This window comes from Crocodylus siamensis, chromosome 15 (genome assembly GCF_052110815.1).
Source record: "Crocodylus siamensis isolate JL-2025a chromosome 15, ASM5211081v1, whole genome shotgun sequence".
Taxonomy (NCBI): domain Eukaryota; kingdom Metazoa; phylum Chordata; order Crocodylia; family Crocodylidae; genus Crocodylus; species Crocodylus siamensis.
The window spans coordinates 36,132,438-36,152,489 of NC_143409.1; the positions used below are offsets into that span (position 1 = coordinate 36,132,438).

The 20,052-nt window shown below is 38.4% G+C and overlaps 1 protein-coding gene across 7 annotated transcripts in view; it reads right to left on the reverse strand.

Moving 5' to 3' along the window:
- Positions 1-2,865: 2,865 nt before the first annotated feature.
- TJP1 (tight junction protein 1) overlaps positions 2,866-20,052 on the reverse strand; it is a 279,289-nt gene continuing 262,102 nt past the window's right edge. For 4 of the 7 annotated variants that reach the window (XM_090028260.1, XM_090028263.1, XM_090028265.1 and 1 more), the window contains 5 exons: positions 13,309-13,487; positions 11,647-12,124; positions 10,703-10,920; positions 8,246-8,389; positions 2,866-4,949 (listed from right to left, as the gene is read on the reverse strand). In XM_090028260.1, the coding sequence (XP_089884386.1) occupies positions 4,855-4,949; positions 8,246-8,389; positions 10,703-10,920; positions 11,647-12,124; positions 13,309-13,487 (1,114 nt within the window). In that variant the 3' untranslated portion in view covers positions 2,866-4,854. The remainder of the gene's footprint in view (positions 4,950-8,245; positions 8,390-10,702; positions 10,921-11,646; positions 12,125-13,308; positions 13,488-20,052) is intronic. The other 3 variants (XM_090028262.1, XM_090028264.1, XM_090028261.1) reach the window with 2 other exon arrangements.

The window sequence follows — 20,052 nt, forward strand, 5'->3', positions numbered from 1 at the left end:
ACAACCAGTTATAGACATAAACAATGATGGGCAGTTACACTTTTTTCACAAAACCAGTAACCACCCCAGACTCATCATGAAGATAGCAATCTATAGCCAAGCATACCTTCCTTTCCCCTCTGCCATATACTGGCTCACTGATGTGGTAAGTATTTTGCTTACATTGCCTTTATCTAAAGACCTACCACTGGGAAAAGATTCCAGCACTTCTGAAATTGTCCACTCTGTGTAGACGTACAATACTAACAAGAAATCCCACACTGACTGCATAGCCTTGATTTTCATATGCTATCCCCTCCTGGAACAGTGTAAAGAAAGATCTTTAGTGACAACTTACATTCATACCTAGTAAAAACGTCCCATGGGGACCTTCTGGATCTAAAAACAACTCTACAACTCAAAACTATTCTTCAGAAGCAAACTCTCCACTAACTCAACACCAAAGGGAATCGAGACTTGCTTAGACAAAGGCAAAGTGTGCCAACACATCTCCATTGCCACCATGATTGACAACAATAAAGATCACCAGAATCCCTGGATCCTAGATCTCACAGTTCAAAGTTCTTGTCCTCAAAGAAAACTGCACAATACCTAGAGAATATGAACCTGGGCAGAGAAATTCAGACTACTGAATGCTGGAAATTGCTCATTGGGAGACACCTGCTCATTACAAGTTACCTTTCATCTGTAGGGGATTACTTCCCACTTCCCTTTCAACTAGTCAGATTTATTAACACATCTGTTAAACTGAAGGTTTTATTCTAATGGGTACTTATTATTTTGACCAGTTCTGTGCAAATTCTGGGCAACTGGGGCAAGAAGTAGGAGCTGCATGAGGGAGGAGCCAGGAGACCCCAGCAACAGCATAATGTGGGGAGCAACACCCAGACTAGGAACGGAGATCAGACAGCTTTGGTTTAGACCACAACTCCTCCTTTTCAAGGTCTGATGAAGGGCACTTGATGTGCAAAATTAGCTGATCAATCTCCCAACTACATTAGTTCGTCCAAAGGAGATATTAACTCACCTAACAAATCTTGCTTTTCTTATCCCTGGACCACCGGTTACAATATTAAGAGACTGGAATGTCCTTGCCACTTTAATCTTCGGTAGAATCTGGTTATTAAAAAAAATCCAAGGACCATGTATACATACACTTAGAACCTCCAACAGTGTACACTCAGGACCTTACTGTGTGCATGAAGTCAACCAGCCCCCGATAGTACAAAAGGAAAAGATAACATTATTTTAAACAGCAGAAATGTTATCTTTGGTGTCTAGTTTTAACTGAATGCTATAGATGGTCTTTGAGGATGGTTTGTGAAATCTAGATTTTAAAGGAGAGCATGTACTAACTATATACTGATATCCCTTTTCAAATATTAGAGAAATTTAAATAGAAATTAACAAATCCACATCTCTTTTCCCCTTGCAGTTGGCTCAGCTTTCATACAACTAGCCATTTTCCAGGAATTGAATTTCAGTTGAAAGAGTCAGAATGGAAGAGCACCTACCACTTCATTCTATTTAAAAACGCTTTTCCAGGTCACTCCTATATAGCAAAAAAGAAGTGCACCGATCAGCTTCCATACACTTCCCCCCATTGTAGATAGCTTTGTTTTCAAATCCACTCCTAGCTTCTCTCCAACTTGGAAAAGACAAAAAAAATTACCTATCTGCTTCTAACTGAGCCTGCATATCTACATTTTCAATTTTTCTACTAAAGTACCTGCCACATGTGACAGGCCAAACAAGTACTTTCCACAGTGTTCAGGAGCTTGCAGCACTTCTGAAATAAAAGAAAAACTTAACACTGTTGTACTCTGCATTGTTTGTAATAAGCATGTAAACAGGTGCTCATGTTGCTGCTGCAAATGGCTCACAAAGCATCATTCCTTAATGTTCCTGTACTCCTTTTAGAGAGTATCATGTATAATGTCTTGTGTATATCTTGTAACTTCTTTTGAGTTATTGGAGAGCTGTTGTAAATAGGCATTGGAATTTCTCTGAAATGCAATGCATGCAGCATTCAGGCTTTCCATATTTAGAAACCAAAAAAGAAAAAAATTTTTTGGAAATATATAGAGAAGTACAGCTCACCATATAGAAATATATAGAGAAGTACAGCTTAACATTTTAAAAGGCATTTCTGCAGCTATGGTTTTCTACTCCCACTCTGGGGACTGTGGGATAATCATCTGCAATACAATAACATAGGAGAGCCATTGCCAAGCTTAGACATACCAACTAGTTTACATTAGTCCGGATACTTTCTAGTGCATTCCAAGTTTGAAAGATGCAGCTGGCTTATTTTCTTCAGTGAGCATAAATAAAAAATCCAAGAGAAGTTGCATTTCGATGTTTTTTTTAAGAGTGTTTCTGGAATGTCAGCAGACTTTTGAGAGAAACAGACAACACCTTAGTCATCAGTGGATGAACATTCATGCAAACAGTCCCAAATTGTAACTCTAGTGAATACCTTAAATCCCTAATTCTCAACCAGGGTGCTGCAGCACTCCAGGGTGCCTTGGGATGCCTTTAAACATACCTCAGAATGCCAAGTATTGATAGCACTACTAGGTCTACAAACATGCTTCACAAAATAAATCCAAAGATTGCAAATAGGAATCTATAATGTTAAAACCATTCTTACCTGTTGTGAGCTCTCTCAGTTCTTTGCAACAAAGGAGTTCTCTGGTATTTACTCTCAGTCAACAATGAATGAAAACTAAGAGCTGGCATTTTCTGATGGGTGCTTTGGGCCTAGTATCACAGCATCACATGTTAGCCAGACATACTGTGCAAGTTCCACAACCTACTGAATTTGTGTATGTATTATTGCAACCAAATTCTGAGACAACAAAATTTAGTTTAATATATATTTATTATCTTTCAACTGAACTGAACTGAAATCAATTCAATTTAATCTAAGTTGTACAGTTGGAATAACTGACTATTAGAGCAAGTCTAACTCTAAAAATGTTGGCTTTAAACATATAGTAACTTCTAAAACTATAATACCAAGGCTTGTTTACTACAGAGAGCCTTTTAGCACCATACCTACTCCTATAGCAGATTTCTATTAAATTTGGACACAGTTCTTCAGAGAGGGACATGAGATTCTGAAACATGCTGGAAAGGTATTAAAGCAAAGCAATTTGCAGTTGGTCTGAGCCTAATGTCAACCTGTTGATACAAGATACAATTGTGCCATTCATACTTGCAACAAGTAATAACTCTGAGTAGCCCCACTAAGGTCACATCACACTTGTACTTCCCAAATAATTTGCAGTGACAGCACATACCGTTCAGTGAGGCTACTCAAAGTACAATTCTACTCAGCCTGAGTAAGGGTGGCAGAATCTCAGCCTTAAAACACAGAAAACTGCTCTGGTAATGTGCACAGAAATGCACTGCAGAAACAATAACATACTAGAAATCTTCTTTATTATTTTAAAAACAGTTTTATTCTGTATATTTAGAAAGGTGTAATTTTAATAACTGCAAAGAAAAAGAATCAGCCACACCTGTAAAGCTAATAACTGATTAACAGAATGCAGTGGTATATTATCTAAACAGTAGTAGCGCTGATGTGCCATAATAAACTGTCTATTAGTAAAAAAATACATTTCAGGGCACATAGTACAGCATCCTTATCACAAATTACAGTAGGGATACTTTAAGAATTTAACCAAAGTAGAGAATTCTGAGTTATATTCTTTAAATGCAGCAATTAAAAAGGTAACAACTTTGTGCATTTAAAAAAAATGTCCTTGTTCATGTATTGTAGAAATGCTGCTTTATTGCTGCAGATGTCAAAGTTCAAGGCTCAAAAGGTATGAGAATACAAAGATATCCTTAAGAAACGGTTTTGTTTTTATATATTTTATATATATAAAAAGGTAAAGCTTATAAAAGTTAATTTACAAACCAAGAACAAAAGTGGTATGCACGCATTATATACAGGCATTCTATAACATCTAAATTTTTAAATGCATAGCAGAAAACATACCATCATTTTCTTCTGGTTTTCTTCTGCTTGCTCAACACAAACAGCACTTGCTCTCTAAACTGACAAGTTAACAAGTTTTCCCTTCCCTCAAGCCCCAATCTGTCTCATGATATATTATCTAGGTAAGCACGAAAGCCATACAAACTTAGTAATACAGAGAACTATGAGCACTAAAACTATTAAAAACATGAGGGTAAGGCATCCCTGCTGGTTAATATGTCTGTAATGTGGTTAATTTACAAATCCAGAGAGGCAACTGAACCATAGTCATCTCACATGCTTTCTCTCTTTCCCATGACAATGTTTCCATACACAGCAAGTAGACGTGCTTGCATTACCCTCTTTGTAGAGGAAAACATCTAAGTTGTGCTAGCCAAAGTTTATCGCCACATTATTTGACATGTACACCAAAGAGCCATTTAAAAACCTTGATACCAGAATATAGTCTTGTGTATTTTAAAACAAACAAAAGTAAAAAGACAGGCCAAATTCTGTATTTCCACCAGTGGACTATGAACTAAATTCAATTCTTCTTAATATACTCCATTGGTACTTCAAACTTTTCCAACAACGAAACATTAGCAGTGTCCTTTAAAAACAAAAACCCCCATCATAGAGAAACCCACACGCACCCCACATTATTCCTACTGTACACTCCCTGTTTGTGACATGTATTTTGACCATGGTTCAAGAGTATACTTGCTAAACCATTGTTAGTTAGAGCAAGATGCTTAAACAAGAAGTTCCATTATCGCTTATATAGCAGTTAATACTTGATAGTGGTTCAGTTTATATGTAAGGTCCATTTCAGTTTCACATTATGTACTCAGCTAATTTAGGGATTAGAAGTGGTCAATTAGGACTGAGACACAGTTTGCTCCAACAAGATAGTTTGGATCCCCAGGAAGAGACTTGTTCTGCCAGGTTTTGGGGTCACCTGTGGGAGGAAAACACAATGTTGGTGTTTAGTATCCAGTATCGAACAGTATACATCTTGAAACAGGCATGTGTTGTTTTTTTTCCCCCTCTCTCGATAGTAACTTTTTGTTCAGAACAAACATGTTTTACAATAAGAGCCTAGTTAGTATTTTATTCACGTAACTCCTGAGAGTTCAAGGATGGTATGACATTGTAACATAATACATTACTCATTATTGTGTTTATTCAAAAATAGATTTGGTGGCACTCCAAAATCACTGTATATGCAGATTTATTCTGAGATGCACCAACATAGCACTTCCCCTTCAAATCATCCAAACTCTCCTCTAATTCATAAGCACCGACTAAGACTTCTATATTAAAAGCCCCAAAACAGAACATCTTAACTGGCTTTCAAGAACAATATGGTCATAAGCTCAGGATCAGTTGTTTTTACCAGTCACTATGAAGTGGTGGAAATTTTGTTTTATACTATGAGAATTACCCTAGAAAGGACCTAGAACACCAACTTTGCCTCTGAACAGAGTATACCACTGGTGCAATAAAAATGACTGAAAGCCACTAATCTTGGAAAAATGTTGTGCTGGTATTTTAACAAGAAATCTGCTTTCAATAAAAGTTTAACATTGATCTCTTGTTCATCTGTGGTCACTTGAGGCATTATCCAAGTTACCGTCTTTGGCCAGACCACAGAGGTTATTCTAGTCTGGATATTTAATTGCCCCTGTAGTTTTATTTGAAGAAATTTTCTTTACTTGCTGACCTAAAAATCCATTGTATAATGCTGTATAAAAGCAGTGTCCTCATTCTAACACATCAGAAGCACATTAGCAAGAAAAATACATTAAAAGTTCTTTAAAGTTCACAGAATAAATGGCACTACATTGTTTCACTACAGTGAGCCAAAACTAGATCTGCCTTAAGACCTGTACAACAGACTAGGCCAACTCCACTACATACAAGTTTTAAAAGCCTGGAATTGTTACAGGAGATGCATGTACATTTCACATACTCTTCTGGCAAAAAACTCATGGAAACAAAAATATGAAGTACACAATGTGCTGAAGTGATGACAACATCTGATGTGGAGACTAAGAAAAAGCAGAAATGACTCAGAGCTATCTTGGTCTGGTAAGAAAATTTAAAACCAAACACTACTGCACTCAGCAAAGGCTAGTCATTTTAAACTGGAGGATTTTCACGCCTGTAAATACTGCAATTCTTCTCAATTTGAAAATAGTTGTCTTAGGAAATACCAGAGTACATTAATTCAGCGTTAAATTAGACTGTAATAAGAGCAGTTTGTACTCTCATTAGTGAAGTATCCTAAATCAGGAGATTTTTCTTCTTTCAATATGTGCCAAACTTTTGATTCTAATCAATGCAACCTATGGCTGCTGCTCCCCAAGATGAAAATAAGATTAGTTTCCTGTGATTTTTCACTCACTTGAGTCCTTTGCTTAACTAATAAGTGCAATAAGTGTGAAATCAAAGCCAAGGTAATATAGTGCTGCATCCAGCTAAAGATGCAGTTTTAAGATCTCCATACTCAGCGTTAAAAGGAGAATTAAGAGTCTGAAAGCAGTGTACTTGACTTAAGTGCAGCATAAAACAGGTTAGTATGAGCAAGTCAAGTTCATTTTAAGAACAGAACATAAAAACAATTTAGAATAAGCTGAGATAGAACAAGAGATTTAATAGAAAAAGTAACAAAATGCTGGAAACCATTACTAAAGGCATCTGAAAAATCAGAGTCCCATAACCAGCTAATGTAAAAAGAGAGAAAACAATAATTTATTTAAGACACAGTATGGTCTACTTACATATCAGAAGACAGAATTGCCTACTTTTGAAATTGTCATAGAGCAAGATTATGATACACATCCCATTTCAGTTAAACAGAATAAAATGTAGTGTTATAAAGCCAATACACACAGTGTTAGTACTTCTACATGTTCTCACACACACTTAACACAAGACAACAGATCTGTCTCAGATATTTAAGTTACTATTTGAGAAGATTAAGAGTTGTGTCTTCATTTCAAGTAAAGTCATGAACAGGTTTTTCAATTACAAAATTAATTCTCTTTAAAGTTATATATTTTGAGTCTTTAAACCTAAGTGTCAATATTTTAACACTTCCAATTATGTACACACAAAGTATATCCATGCAGTACATGCAATAATAGATTAAAACCCAAAAATTATTGCCATTAATCTGTCTGAATCACTGGATCCCCTTCATGGAGACTGATATGCTAATCTTTCAAGTGTCAACACACTGGTATTGACAGAGAGATACATTAGTGACAAGAGGTGAATATAACATTTAAAGACAAAATGTATTCTTAAGTACATTTTCAAGTATTTTTTTGGTTATATGTATTATATGTATGAGTATGCATTAATGGTATAAGTATTTCTACTATAACGTTAGAAAGTAGCTGAATAAAACCTGAAGACTTTCAAATGTGCAAAGACATTAATTTTGAGGTCTCCTTAAATTCACAGCCATTTCATGAAATTGCTTGAAATTTACATAAAATATAAATTAGGCTAACAGTCATTGTGTAAAATTTCAACCAACACTGTTTTCCCTGTTGCATGTAAGAGGATGGAAGTAGAAGAGAGCGTAAAGATAAAAACAGGCTTAAAGTTGCACCAGGTTGCAATGTTAACTCAGAAATAACCACCTCTATTCTGGGACAAATGGTGGAAACAAGGAAGAGACTTGCGGAAAATACAGCTACATTAGAGGTGAACTGTAAATATTCTACAGAAACACTGGTTCCCTTAAACTGTCATCAACTTGCAAACAGGGAAACAGCTAATAGGTATTAAAAACAGTGATTTGGCATGCAGATTAAACTTATGATTTGCCAAAGTATTAGACGGTTAATTAAGCAAAAAACAACATTAGTTTATGGTACATAGGCCAATTAGGGTTACATACTCATCCCCCCCCAATTTTAGTGCAAATATCATTTCAAAGTGTTTGCAGCTGTAACAGTCCTCAAGAAGGAAGACACACAAAAATAGTGGTAACACTGAATGGAGCAATGGTAAGGTAAAAAAGACATTACTGTATTTCTCTGCTGTCAATCATGATTTTAACTATGAATCTGTATCATGAATAAACGCGAGAAGAAACATTTGTAATGAAAGTGAAATGGAGAGTTTGACACAAATACAATGATCGAATTATACATTACACAGCATCACCTTTAGCCAAGTGAACTTAAATTATACGATAGCACCCAAAAGCCCCAAAAGGACAGAGGGAGGACAGCATACCCGACGAGGAGTCGGAGGATTTTAGAGCAAAAGACCAACCATCAGGGGTCATTGACGCACAATGTGGTAAGCGCAGCTCCACTGGCTTCAGGAATTTTAGTCCATGAGGCCCACACATAACCAGGGGGCTGAGCAGCGTTTCACCTACAGGTAAGAAAAACAAAAATATATGTTTGTTAAAAGAAATCCATACTTCCTGAATACATTCAATTTTACTTGAAAAAATATTTTCTCGTTTGATATGCCATATAACTACTTCATAAATGCCTCTGAAAAATGTGTATGAACCTTGTCCAAACAACAGCTTCTACTAATGATACTGTGGACAGTGATGAGAACTGAGGGAAAAGGAGCTTGCAATAGTGAATGAAGCACTCCAGATGTGCTTGTTGCATGTGGTAGATGGATCACAAAATTGCACAAGTCTATGACACTACTGTTGAGTCAGAAGACATAATAGAAGGATCTGTCAGCTTATCTTTGCATTTAACCACTGAAGAAGGTAATGAGATCATGCTCCCCAAGTTAACCCTAGATTTAGGTTATGAATTGGAGATCGCTTTAAATCATATTTTGTACAAAGTACCAGTAGTGCTTAAACGGCAACATTCCTGAAGTAAAATCCCTTTGTAGAAAGAACTTCCCCTTGACTTCTTGAGGTGAGGGCAATATGTACTGTCTGACTAAATGACTACAGGTTTCCATTTGTCTGCATTCTGAAATGACTATTGATAAAAAACTGATTACTGTAAGGCCCTCTACTAGTTGCATGTATTATGCAATTTCCTGGTTAACTGTTAAGCAGCCCGATCAGGGGCTCCTCCTCCAGTGGCAAAAAGGCATGATGGATCTGATGTATGATCCCATAATCGGACTTCCTTCTATGCACGTGTGGGATAGCAGGAGGCACACTAGATTCTATCATGCCTTTACCTGGACATGTAGAGGGACTCTGAAAGGACTGCTGGGCTAAGAACTGTACTTTGTCATTTTAATATGCTATGCAAAGCATTCTAGGAAGCAGTCACTATCATTCAGTGACAGTCTCGTGCTTGTCTGGAAAGCAAGACAAAAAAAGAAGTCTCGCTTGTTTGACTTAGAGCCCAGTATCATAATGAAAGGGTATCAAATTTATTTGGCCCTGTGGGCCAGTCTGGCAAGGGCATTACATGTAGCATGCACGCTGGCTCCAGTCCAGTGTTACACAGAGCATGGGGGGGGCAGTCCAGGATGCTTGCTGCATGCAGCACCTGCACCAGAGCAGTCCTGTCCACATGGCTGATCTGTGGACCTAGTCTGGACTGGACAATCTAGCATGCACAGCCAGTCAGGGCTGAATGCTGCATGTGGCACCCACACCAGATTGGTAGTCCTGTACAAAGCGACTAGTATTTGCTTTTGATTCAGCCCATTCAGGGGACAGCGATTTGATCTGGTGATTCGAATCACTGTCCGGATTCTATTTAGCTGAATCTGATTCGGAGATTTGGCTACTGCCAAATCTCCAAATCAGCCAGGCCCATTCCCCACCCCTCTCCTAGCCTGGCAATGGCTGCCACAGCTCTCGGCCCTTGATTTAAAAAAAAAAAAAGCCCTGGATCACCAGGTGCTGCTAGGCAGGGGGTGATCCCTGCTGCCCCTCACTGCATGGGGGGCTCTGCATTGGCCTCCCAACCCCTCCCTCACTCCCCCAGGCCCCCCACGGGTGCCCCGCCCAGGCCAGCTCCAGCCCTTTAAGAAGAAAAAAAACCCAGTGAAACCCCAGGTTCACGCTTCTGCCGGCAAGGGGTGATCCCTGCTGACCCGCACCATGTGGGGGGTTCTGCACTAGCCCCCAAAGCCCCGCAGCTGCTGCAGGAGCCATGAGTCTGGGGGTTTTCTTGTTTTGTTTTTTTACTTAAAGGGCTGGAGCTGGTGTGCAGTGGATGCAGTGACAGGGGCCACTGGATGAGTAGGCAAGCACGGGACCAGAGGCTCCCGAACAAGTGGTGTGCAGCAGCGGGAGCCGCCCAGCTCTGTACTGCACCGGCCCTGTTCCGGCTGGGCAGCACTTGCCCCAGCCCCACTCCTCCCTTACCACAGAGACCTTGATCTGCCCTCCCCTTGCATCACACCAGACTTTCCAGCTGCACACTGCTCTCCAAGCTGCTGGGCTGTGCTCCTTGCTGTCTGCATGCACCGCTGCACATTTCTTGGCCAAATTAATCAGCCACACAATTTTCGATACAATCAATTTTCTTTATATCAGTACTGATCTGATGTCAGACCAATGTATCAGGGCACCTCTAGTCAAAAGAGAAGCCCTGAACATTATCCCACCTGAAAGAGTTTGAACAGAACCATTTTCCTTTGTATTCCTCACTTGTGATCATTGTGGACCCAGTCTATCTTATCCTGTGTTTTGTAGTCAGCACATAACTAACAGATGTTCTATTAAAACATAAAGCCAACTCTTACCTTTCTCTTTGTCTAATGGTGGGAGGATGCTATTGTCTCTGCAGACCTTGAAATAGATTTCTTGTTCTATTCCCTCTGGGATGGCTCCTTGTGGTATTATTATACTAACTCCAGTCTCTATGGAGCTTAATACACCACCATTGCTGTTAAACACACCTCTTGCTGTTGCTACAACAGTGTGTCCATCCTCCTCCTCATCATCCTCCAAAGCTGAAGGGCTAAATATGAAAGATACAGATTAAGCTTGGCTTTTTATATACTACTGCCTTCCTCCATCAAATCAGCAGCACACTCTACTGGATTCATTTACCAATGGACAGACCCGTTAGGTTAGTCCTGTTTTAAGAAACTTAAGTGATCAGATCAAATGTGTGGGGTATCTAAGCAGTCAAATACAGTAACACAATTTTCGTTTAAGCTTTGAGAGAAAGAATATCCTTGCTGAAAAGCAAGGGAAAAATTAACTTTGAAAATGACCCAGGCACCAGTTAATTCAAGATCTTTGATCACTCAGAACTAGTTGGGTTTTTAAAAAGTCACTGCCTAATTGGACTAAACTGTAATAGTATTCTGAAGAATCCCCAGTAACTCCTAGCTCCTTTTTCTGGAGAGGGGTTGCTCAGAGTAAGATACATGTTAAAATTTAAAAAAGACTCATATCAAGAATAAGAACCACACCTGAACAAACTTCAACATGAGAGACTGAATGTAGACAGACAGAAAAGGAAAAGGGTGCCTAGTTTGCACTTCTTCCCAAAAGCCATTTGTCCACTAATTCTCAAAGATTAACTTCTGCAATTGCTGTATTGTCAAGTGTCCTCGTTTATGGGTTTGAGTCTGGTAAGACTAACAGCAACAAACCACAGAATGGAAGCACAGCAAAAAGGCGTTGCGATTTTACAGGCAACTTCTTAAGCTAAAAATGTACAAATGAAAAATCATACCTTACAGGAATGGCTTTAGGCACAGCATTAACATTATTTGGTTGATATTTAGGCTTGTCTGCCTGTATAGAGAACGTATCCATTCCACTGTCAAACTCAGAAGGCTGCAACGAGCCATGTGCTTTTAAAATTGGTTGAGGAGAATTTGGAGACTTTGACGGCAATTCTGGTTTATGTTGTGTTTCATTTGGCAGGAGATTGTGGTTGAATTTAGGGCTTTCAAACTTGCGTTCAAATGGCCTGGCAGCACTTGTGTATGGTTTTGTTGTAAAGCGATTGTAAGCAGGAGTGACTGGTTTTTGAGTCTGCTCACTTCCATTAAGTGGACCCTTGTCAGGGAAGCTTTTCTGAGGATAGAAAGTAGACTGCACAGTGTCCTCTCTGTTGGAAGATCTCAAAATTGCTGGTTTATTCTGAGGTGGAGGAGGGTCAGGTTTAGACATTGTAGAATTCTGGAAATCTACTGACACAGAGTTAACTGTAATACAAACAATTGAAGAAACAGTCATACATGGAAAATCCATAACATGTAAGCCTTAATATTCAATTATAGACCCCAGTGATGCATAAACTCCCACTTTTAATAATCCCAAGAGAAGGATCAGTTTCTTCCCCATTATTCTGATGTAGCAAATTCACAAACCATGTTAGGATAAACATTGTTTTAATTGATTTTTCTCCCAGTCCCAGAGGGCTCAATATAGTAAGTTATAACTGTATTGTCAAGATTTTGTTATTCTCAGTGTCCAAATTAAGGATTAAAGAACTGTTCTAAAATTAAGCTAATGTTTAAAAGAAGTATTAATTATGTATTCTAGGAAAAGGAGGCCAATTGCCCCACTCTTACTTTTTCACAACTAAAGCAACTTTTGGTCATCTATATAAATACAAGTTATGTTAAGGTACATATACTTGTCTGATTTGTACTATACAAATTTTACACATTTTGGATGAACTGGAGTAGATGAAGCAGCATCAAGCAAAAACTAAACTGCAATATGTTCACAACTGTGCTACAAACAGCTGGAAAAAAAAGGACATTATAAGTTAAGGCTGCCTAAAGTTGAAAATGATCTTTCTGAACACTTGCTGGGGGGACTCAAAGTCAGGTTGGGGTAAAGTTGGGAGAAAAAGTTAAACTGATAAACTGTACCCTTACTGCTGAGGCTATTAAAATCACATAGGCAAAGCTAGTTTTGCCCACTTGATTAAGTAACTATTTAAAGCTACCAGATGATTTCCCAGTCTACATATTATGAAAAACTTTTGTAAATAATTTTGGTTCAGATATCAACCAGTCAGAGAAGAATGGCTCTATGCCTCATGTTTAGTGCTTAAATATCTACGTTGGTACTTAAAAATAAAAACAACCTGTAATGTCAAGTGCTAAGAGAACTCAAAAATTCCTCCAAAATTAAAAAAATCTGCATCTTTAAATAACAATGTCCTGGAAAGTTACAACTTCATTAAATTCTTTTTTTTTTTTTTTTTTTTTTGCTTAACTGAAGTAGAAAGTATAGCAGTAACAAAAAAATTGTGTGTAACATGGCTCAATTTAGGAAGCCGTACAGTAACAGAACTCTGTGCCAGGGAGTTAGTTAAACAGAGTTACTAACGTTAAACTCTACGCAGATTACATGTGTCAATTTTCAGATTTCATACCCTCAGAAAGTGCAGGCTTGTGATGTGCCTGAAGAGAGAGCGCAGAGTTATTAATTGACTGTGGTTGTGTATATTGTACTGGAGGTGGAGGAGGAACAGCAGAAGTAACTTGAGGAACCGGCTCATAGCGCTTTTCACCAACAGGCCTATCCATTGGTTCAGCATCAGTAGGCTTCCCCCTGTTTGAATAAAAGAAAAACAATTCTCTGAGCATCCTGTTTCAAAGTTTTCAGTGTATGCATTTACCACTAATTTTCTTCCTATGACCATCTGATTTGCATCTTTTCCTATAAACATTAAACACATTTTCCTTAACATCCAATCCTAAATGCAAAAACATTCATTATAAACACAAGAGATTTCAAGACAACACTGGATCTTTAAAAGGATTAGTAACAAAAACCAAAAGATGGCAAACAAAATGCAGATGACATTTTAGATGTATTTTTTGTAATATTTACCTGTAAATCCTTCATTTTTAAATTTAGTTTTGGGGGATTTTCAATGAAGGAACTAAGCTATAAGTCAGGTATTCATAGGACAATTTTAAATTGAATTAGATAGGGTATTTTGAAGAAGGCAAAACTGGGTGTGGAATTATAAGATTGATTCCAACTGAAATTTTCTAAATACACCTGATATTTCAACAATGCCATCTTAATTAGAAAAGCAATTAGCTTAAGCTTCACTAGCTTTATGTGCATAAAGTAGACACTTAAAAATCTTAAATTTCAAATATTTACATATATGTTAGGTATTTTTCCAAAAGTCAGTATTTCAGGAAATAGCCAATTTCACAAAAAGCTATAATTGTTTTGGACTGTAATACTTTAAAAACTTATTTTCAGAAACAGTGTTTAAATTTAGGTGCACATAATGCCTGTGATAAATATGTAACAGTGAGAGGATACCTTAAAACATCCTCATATCAACAGCAGTCTTACCACTTGATGTTCCTTTTCAAGTAGTCATAGCTAGTGTAAGAGCCAAGAAATCTAGGTGATGGCAAAGCAAACAGCAATAGAAGAATGAAAGAAAGATGGTCATTCTATCTTAAGCATATTATTTCTTCATTCAAACTTTATGTTAGTGCTAGAACTGTTTATATGACAAGACAATGTACAAAAAAAAGACAATATTAACTTAGTCAAGCTTACCCCTCTAATGCATGCATTCTTGTATGTGTAAACATAATGATTGTATACTATGCTTTGAGATATTTTGTCAGTGAACCACAGGCAAGAAAACCCTCAAAGCATTACTCATCTATAGTTTCTAGAAGTAAAGTGTGTACTAATATTAAAGTCTGAATACCCATAACAACACATTGAGAGAACAAAGCATTTATATTCTACTTCACTCTGAAAAAAATGTTTTTTTTTACCAAGTCATGCTCATCCCATTCCTGGGCCATTTACTGTGTCTATGGTATTGTTCATACTGCACTTCAGTTGGCCAGATGAGAATGTTTATATAAATGAAGAGTTTGGTGTTAAATTACCAACCCAATCAGAGTCCATGCCTTAAATGTTTCTAGTCAACTTTAGAAATTCTTGTAGTTACACTTTCAAATAAACTATTTTATTTCTGCCCATTAGAAACAAGTGTAAATGCAGAAGTGTAATGTGGAAACACAAAAGAAAAGAAACTCTTTCAGAAACGTCATCTTATATTGTATCAAGAAAATAGGTGTTCTAACAGTACACATAGTTCCCCCCCACTTCCTATATGCCAATGAAAACCGGGCGGATATAACACTTCAGTTGTAGCGACAAACCATTACCACAAACTTCTGTGTTTGCAGGTCTTGCAGCTATATATACACACACATAGAAAGTATTTAATTTATTTACATATTTATTTAAATTCTGCAGTTCATGGTTTGTGTTGTGTAAGTGCCATTTTGAATCTTTTTCCTTCTAGGAGATTAGAAAAAATCCACACTCCTCCTAAATTCATTTTTAAAAGAAATATGAGTCTGTAAGACAACCAGGGCTCCCTAGTTGCTTCCTATTTGTCATCCAGATATGAATAGGTTAACCAAAACATTTTAGTTGTTCTAGAAGTTCTAAAAGTTTAACATGTTTATCATTAAGATAAAGAAACAGATTCATAAAATAAAACTGAAGTATAATTACTATTATTTTACTTAAGCTTCAAGAAAGTTTTTTTCCTAACAATTTTCTAAAATAACATTTTAATATTCAATTCCTTTTTTCTTTCAAAGCTATGTAAATCAGTTTTGAACATGACAACCCTTTATATGCCAGTGGAGCCTGTGTAACTCTCATTTATTGTGGGCTTATTTTTAGTCACTGTTTTAAAGCTATGTATTTGATATTTGGTTATGCGTATTCTGTTTATAGGACTAGAGCCTGATATAGTGACATTTACTTAACATTTGGAAAGGGAGTGCACTGATGACTTGCAACTAGTTTAGACTTTTAAAAAAACTGAACATGCATCTGAAAACAGTACCTCTTAAAGAGAGTATTACACAAAATGTATGTGCATATGCTATTCTCATCTCCACTTACAGTAGTTTCTGGAGGCTCCGAACAGAAATCCGGACCCTCAATGTACTAGGCACTGTAAAAAGTCATTTGCCCACTGATGACTAACAAACCGGAATTAGTAATTAACATGACAGAAAACAAACAGTAACCAACTGCAAAAGTACTGGAGAGAATCCGCAACATAACTGAATAAAGAAAGCAATACACGAGTAATGAGAAAGCAAAAAGGAACAGTTATAACTGTACGGATGGTGTGTTCTGAATTTTCCGCAGCGCTCCTCAGGTTAGAGCAGTAGGCAGTCTGGATGTACTGGATCTCTAGGTTCTGCCTCAACTCAAAAGAGCTGTCTTTTCTCATTCTCAGGAGGTAGTAAGAAGTAAGAGCAGAAGACACTAACAGCCCTGCTCCCTTCAGAAGGATGCTATGAAACATTACTGGGATGACTAATTACAGTCATAACTAATAAATCAAGAGCTATTTGACTGTGAGGGTGGATATGGCTTACTATCAAAAATTCACATTTTAGTAGGTCCTTAAAATATCAGTATTGCAAAAGGGCACTTTGTCGTCTTAGTGTGAACTTCTATTCATGCTTATTTTATACAGTAAATGTCACTAGCCATGAACAGCACTCAGCCAACAGCACTCTAGTTACCACTAAAAAAAAACATTTTTGCCCTCCTCACTCCTCTTGAATAATTGCTTCTGCAGCAAGCTGTCCCTCTGAAATCACTACTTCCAGAGTGTGCCAATGACAGCCAGGAGAAAGGGAGCCAAAAGTTTGTGAGAAAGAACAAAAAGGAAAGACATGGGCTGGCAGGCCACTTAATGAGTTTTGGTGACCTGTTGAGGGCTACAACTCCCTTTCCGCTCCATCCCTCCCTCCTGGGGCTGCAACCAGGCAGAACCCTGAACCAGCCTGCACCTTCAGCATGCCCCTGCAGCCAGAGTCCACCTGCTTGCAGATTTAGCATGTCCCTCCTTTACCCCCCCCAAGTTTGGACCAGGCAGCTGCCAGCTGCACCCACAGCTGCCCAAACATGGCTGGCAGCCTCCAGGATGGGGCTGTAGGCATGGAGGGGGAAGGGTGGTATGGGGTACGCTACAGCTGCGGACTGTGACCAGCATGGAAGCAGCAGGCGGGTTCAAGCTTCTGCTTCCATACTGGTGGCAGCCTCAGCCCAGCGAGAGAGTGAGCACACCTGGTACACTGGAAACAGCCCTGGCCATCTGGCAGCACATGGCTGCCATAGCCACCGCCTACCCACAGGCCAGATCCATCCACTTGGCAGGTGGCCACTTGCAGGCTGGATCCAATCAGTTGGTGGGCTGCATTTTGCACACCCCTAGACCAGAAGCTGAGCTAAGGAAAAGCCATAACACACCTCTGTTGGCCTCTGGAAGTGCAGGATTATAACTGTGGCCATACTGGACATCACCCACAAATGGCTGTAAGTAGGGTAGGGCTCATTCTCCAATCTCATATAGCTGCATAAAGGCCAACTCTAATCTGAACCACATTCACTGGCACTTAGATGATCACTAGGCACAACAGCACTGCTCTCCACAGAATAATGCTTGTATCACTTTTCCTACTTGGTTGTACAAAAATATTTATGCCCTCTTATGCAGATGTCAATGGACACACAAAGTACCTTGCAGGTAAGGATTTGCTGCCCCCTGCCTCACTCCACTTTTACACTAATTATAATATAAGCATTATCATGCTCGAAGACAGTAAACCTATTGAAAAATAGAGTCAAAATGGTATTGACAGATGTTTTAGCCTCATCTGTACCAGGGCTCATAAAAGGTCCCTTAATGATAATACTTCTCAAGTTCTCTTTGGCTGAATATTGGACAGAAGTGAAACAGATTAGTCACACAAACATACATAATTTGTACGTTTACTACAACAGATCTATGGAACTTGTTCAAAAGGGCAAAACCAATTTTTAAGACTGAAGAATTGGACGCAACTGTATATCCCCCCCAAATTGTAAGCACAGCTAGTTTTATATTAGGATGCAGAATATTATTCACCAATGTTATTTTTATGTTCACACTAAGGTGTGTACCTTATAATTTGCCCAGAGGCTGATAATTGGTGCAGATGACCTGGTGCTGAACACAGAAGAAGTGAAGATTGTGTTCAGCACTTACCAACATGGTCTAGGAATAGTGATGAAGCTGACTGGAAGTGTTTCATAAAGAACACTGCAGCAGAGTTTGGGCCAACACCAATTAACATTACTGCTTCACTACAAAAGAAACAGAATAATTACATAAAAATAACTTGGAAAAAAGAAAAAAAAAAGTGGAGAGCAACATTTGTTTGAATAAAACATTACCTACAAGCATACAACCTAACCCTTAACAGTGCAAAATCACCAGTGGTTTTCAAGTGACCTTTAGATGAAAGGCCCCACTGCATGAGGAGTTTGCTCTAATACCTATAATTAAGAATACACTCGTATAAGCAACAGAGCTACAAAGGAAAAGGAGAAAAAGAAAGAGACCAAAAAAGCTATTCATGTACTACAGTTGTTGACAACTAAAAGACAGATGTGACATGACCCTTACAAAGCAGTTTCAGTGGTGGAACAGATTTCCTAAAATGAACTTTTTGGAGTTATTCCTACATGAGGAAAGCCTGATTGGTGAACATAAATATGGTGAATAAAAACATTTGTACACATACGAACAAAAAAAAAGTCACATTCCTCAATGCTGAACCTATGCAATTCTTTCAAATGTGAAATTACAACTCCACCGTTCTTGTAAGAAACATCAAACCATCCAGACAGCTAAACAGATTACATTATATACACTGTCTATTTTTACTACTAATTTTATTAGAAAAAGTGGTATTTTCTCGCAAGGGTATATCTTCTTACTGCTGGAAGGTAACTGTATACAAAAAATTTGCCAGCCAATAGATGAAAAGCTTCAAGTACATGGTATACTGAATACTTAAATCCTCTGAATTGTCACAATTTACAAACTAAGCAAGCTTCCAGGTCACAGGCATGCTGCAAGGTAGGTGAATAAGGTAAAGTTTAAAGAAAAGGTACAAGTAGTTCTGGTAAGAACAAATGCATCTCAGGGGCTGGGTGAGACACCAGAAGAGTCTTCCACTAAAAACAAAAGCCATCAGTAGCAATGTTTATTGATATGAATTTTCAAAAGTATTTGATTTTGACTGGTCATAAAGACCAGCACTGAATCTGACCCCAAACCCTGTTACTTTCTTATAAAATAATGTTAAAGATCATGACTCTACACAGACTTGTGCATGTTTAATTTTTTGCATTTCAAATAGTCCTATTAACTTCCTGAGAGCTACTCACAATGTGCAAAGTTAAGCACAGGTCTTTTTCCAAGATCACAGCTTCTGTGTGGTTATTCAAACAAATTGCAAGGATATTGAATACAGAAACTCTGCATGCAGCAGAAAGAGAGAAGTTTAGGATTCTTACAAAGCAAATATAAACCTGGGGAGAGAGGTTACAGAAACTTCAGATGGAGAAACACCCCTATGACTTCAGTATGGGCTTATGTTTACTTGATTATTAAACATGCATCAAAATCACTTTCTGGGTACAGACTGGCGAATGCCAAGTATCATCAGATAACATAACCTTCAACCGATACACGAAGTAGGAATGTGTTCTTGCATTTAACTCTTAATGTGCTATGCTCTGCATTCGTGAGAGATCTCTTAAGTAACCTCAAAAGATACCCTTATCAACTGTATAAAATACCCAATATAAGCACCCTTACAAATCTGAATCGACTTTCACTTAAGATCATGCATTGAAAAAAGACTTCCTTTACAAGAGTCCAGTTTACTAGAGGTGCACCAATACATCGGTCGGATATCAGATCGGCACTGTTCTAAAGAAAACTGTCTGCATCTGAAATCCGCTAGATATGGCTACGTGCAGCTGGTAAGTCTAGTGTGGTAGAAGGGGAGGGAAGGGGGGTGGGGGGGTGGGGCAGATCAAGGCCCCCACAGTGAGGGAGAGGTAGGCCTGGGGCTGCAGAACCCTTGTCCAGTCAGGGCGGGGTGGGGGCAGAACAGTGCTGCAGCTTGTCCGGGGGGCACAGGGCAGGGGGCGGCTCCTGCCATTGCACACTGCTAGTCTGGACTCTTGTCACTCCTTCCGCTACTTGTCTGGGAAGCCATGGTGGTGGCAGGGGTGCCCCTGGATCTGTGCTGGGTGG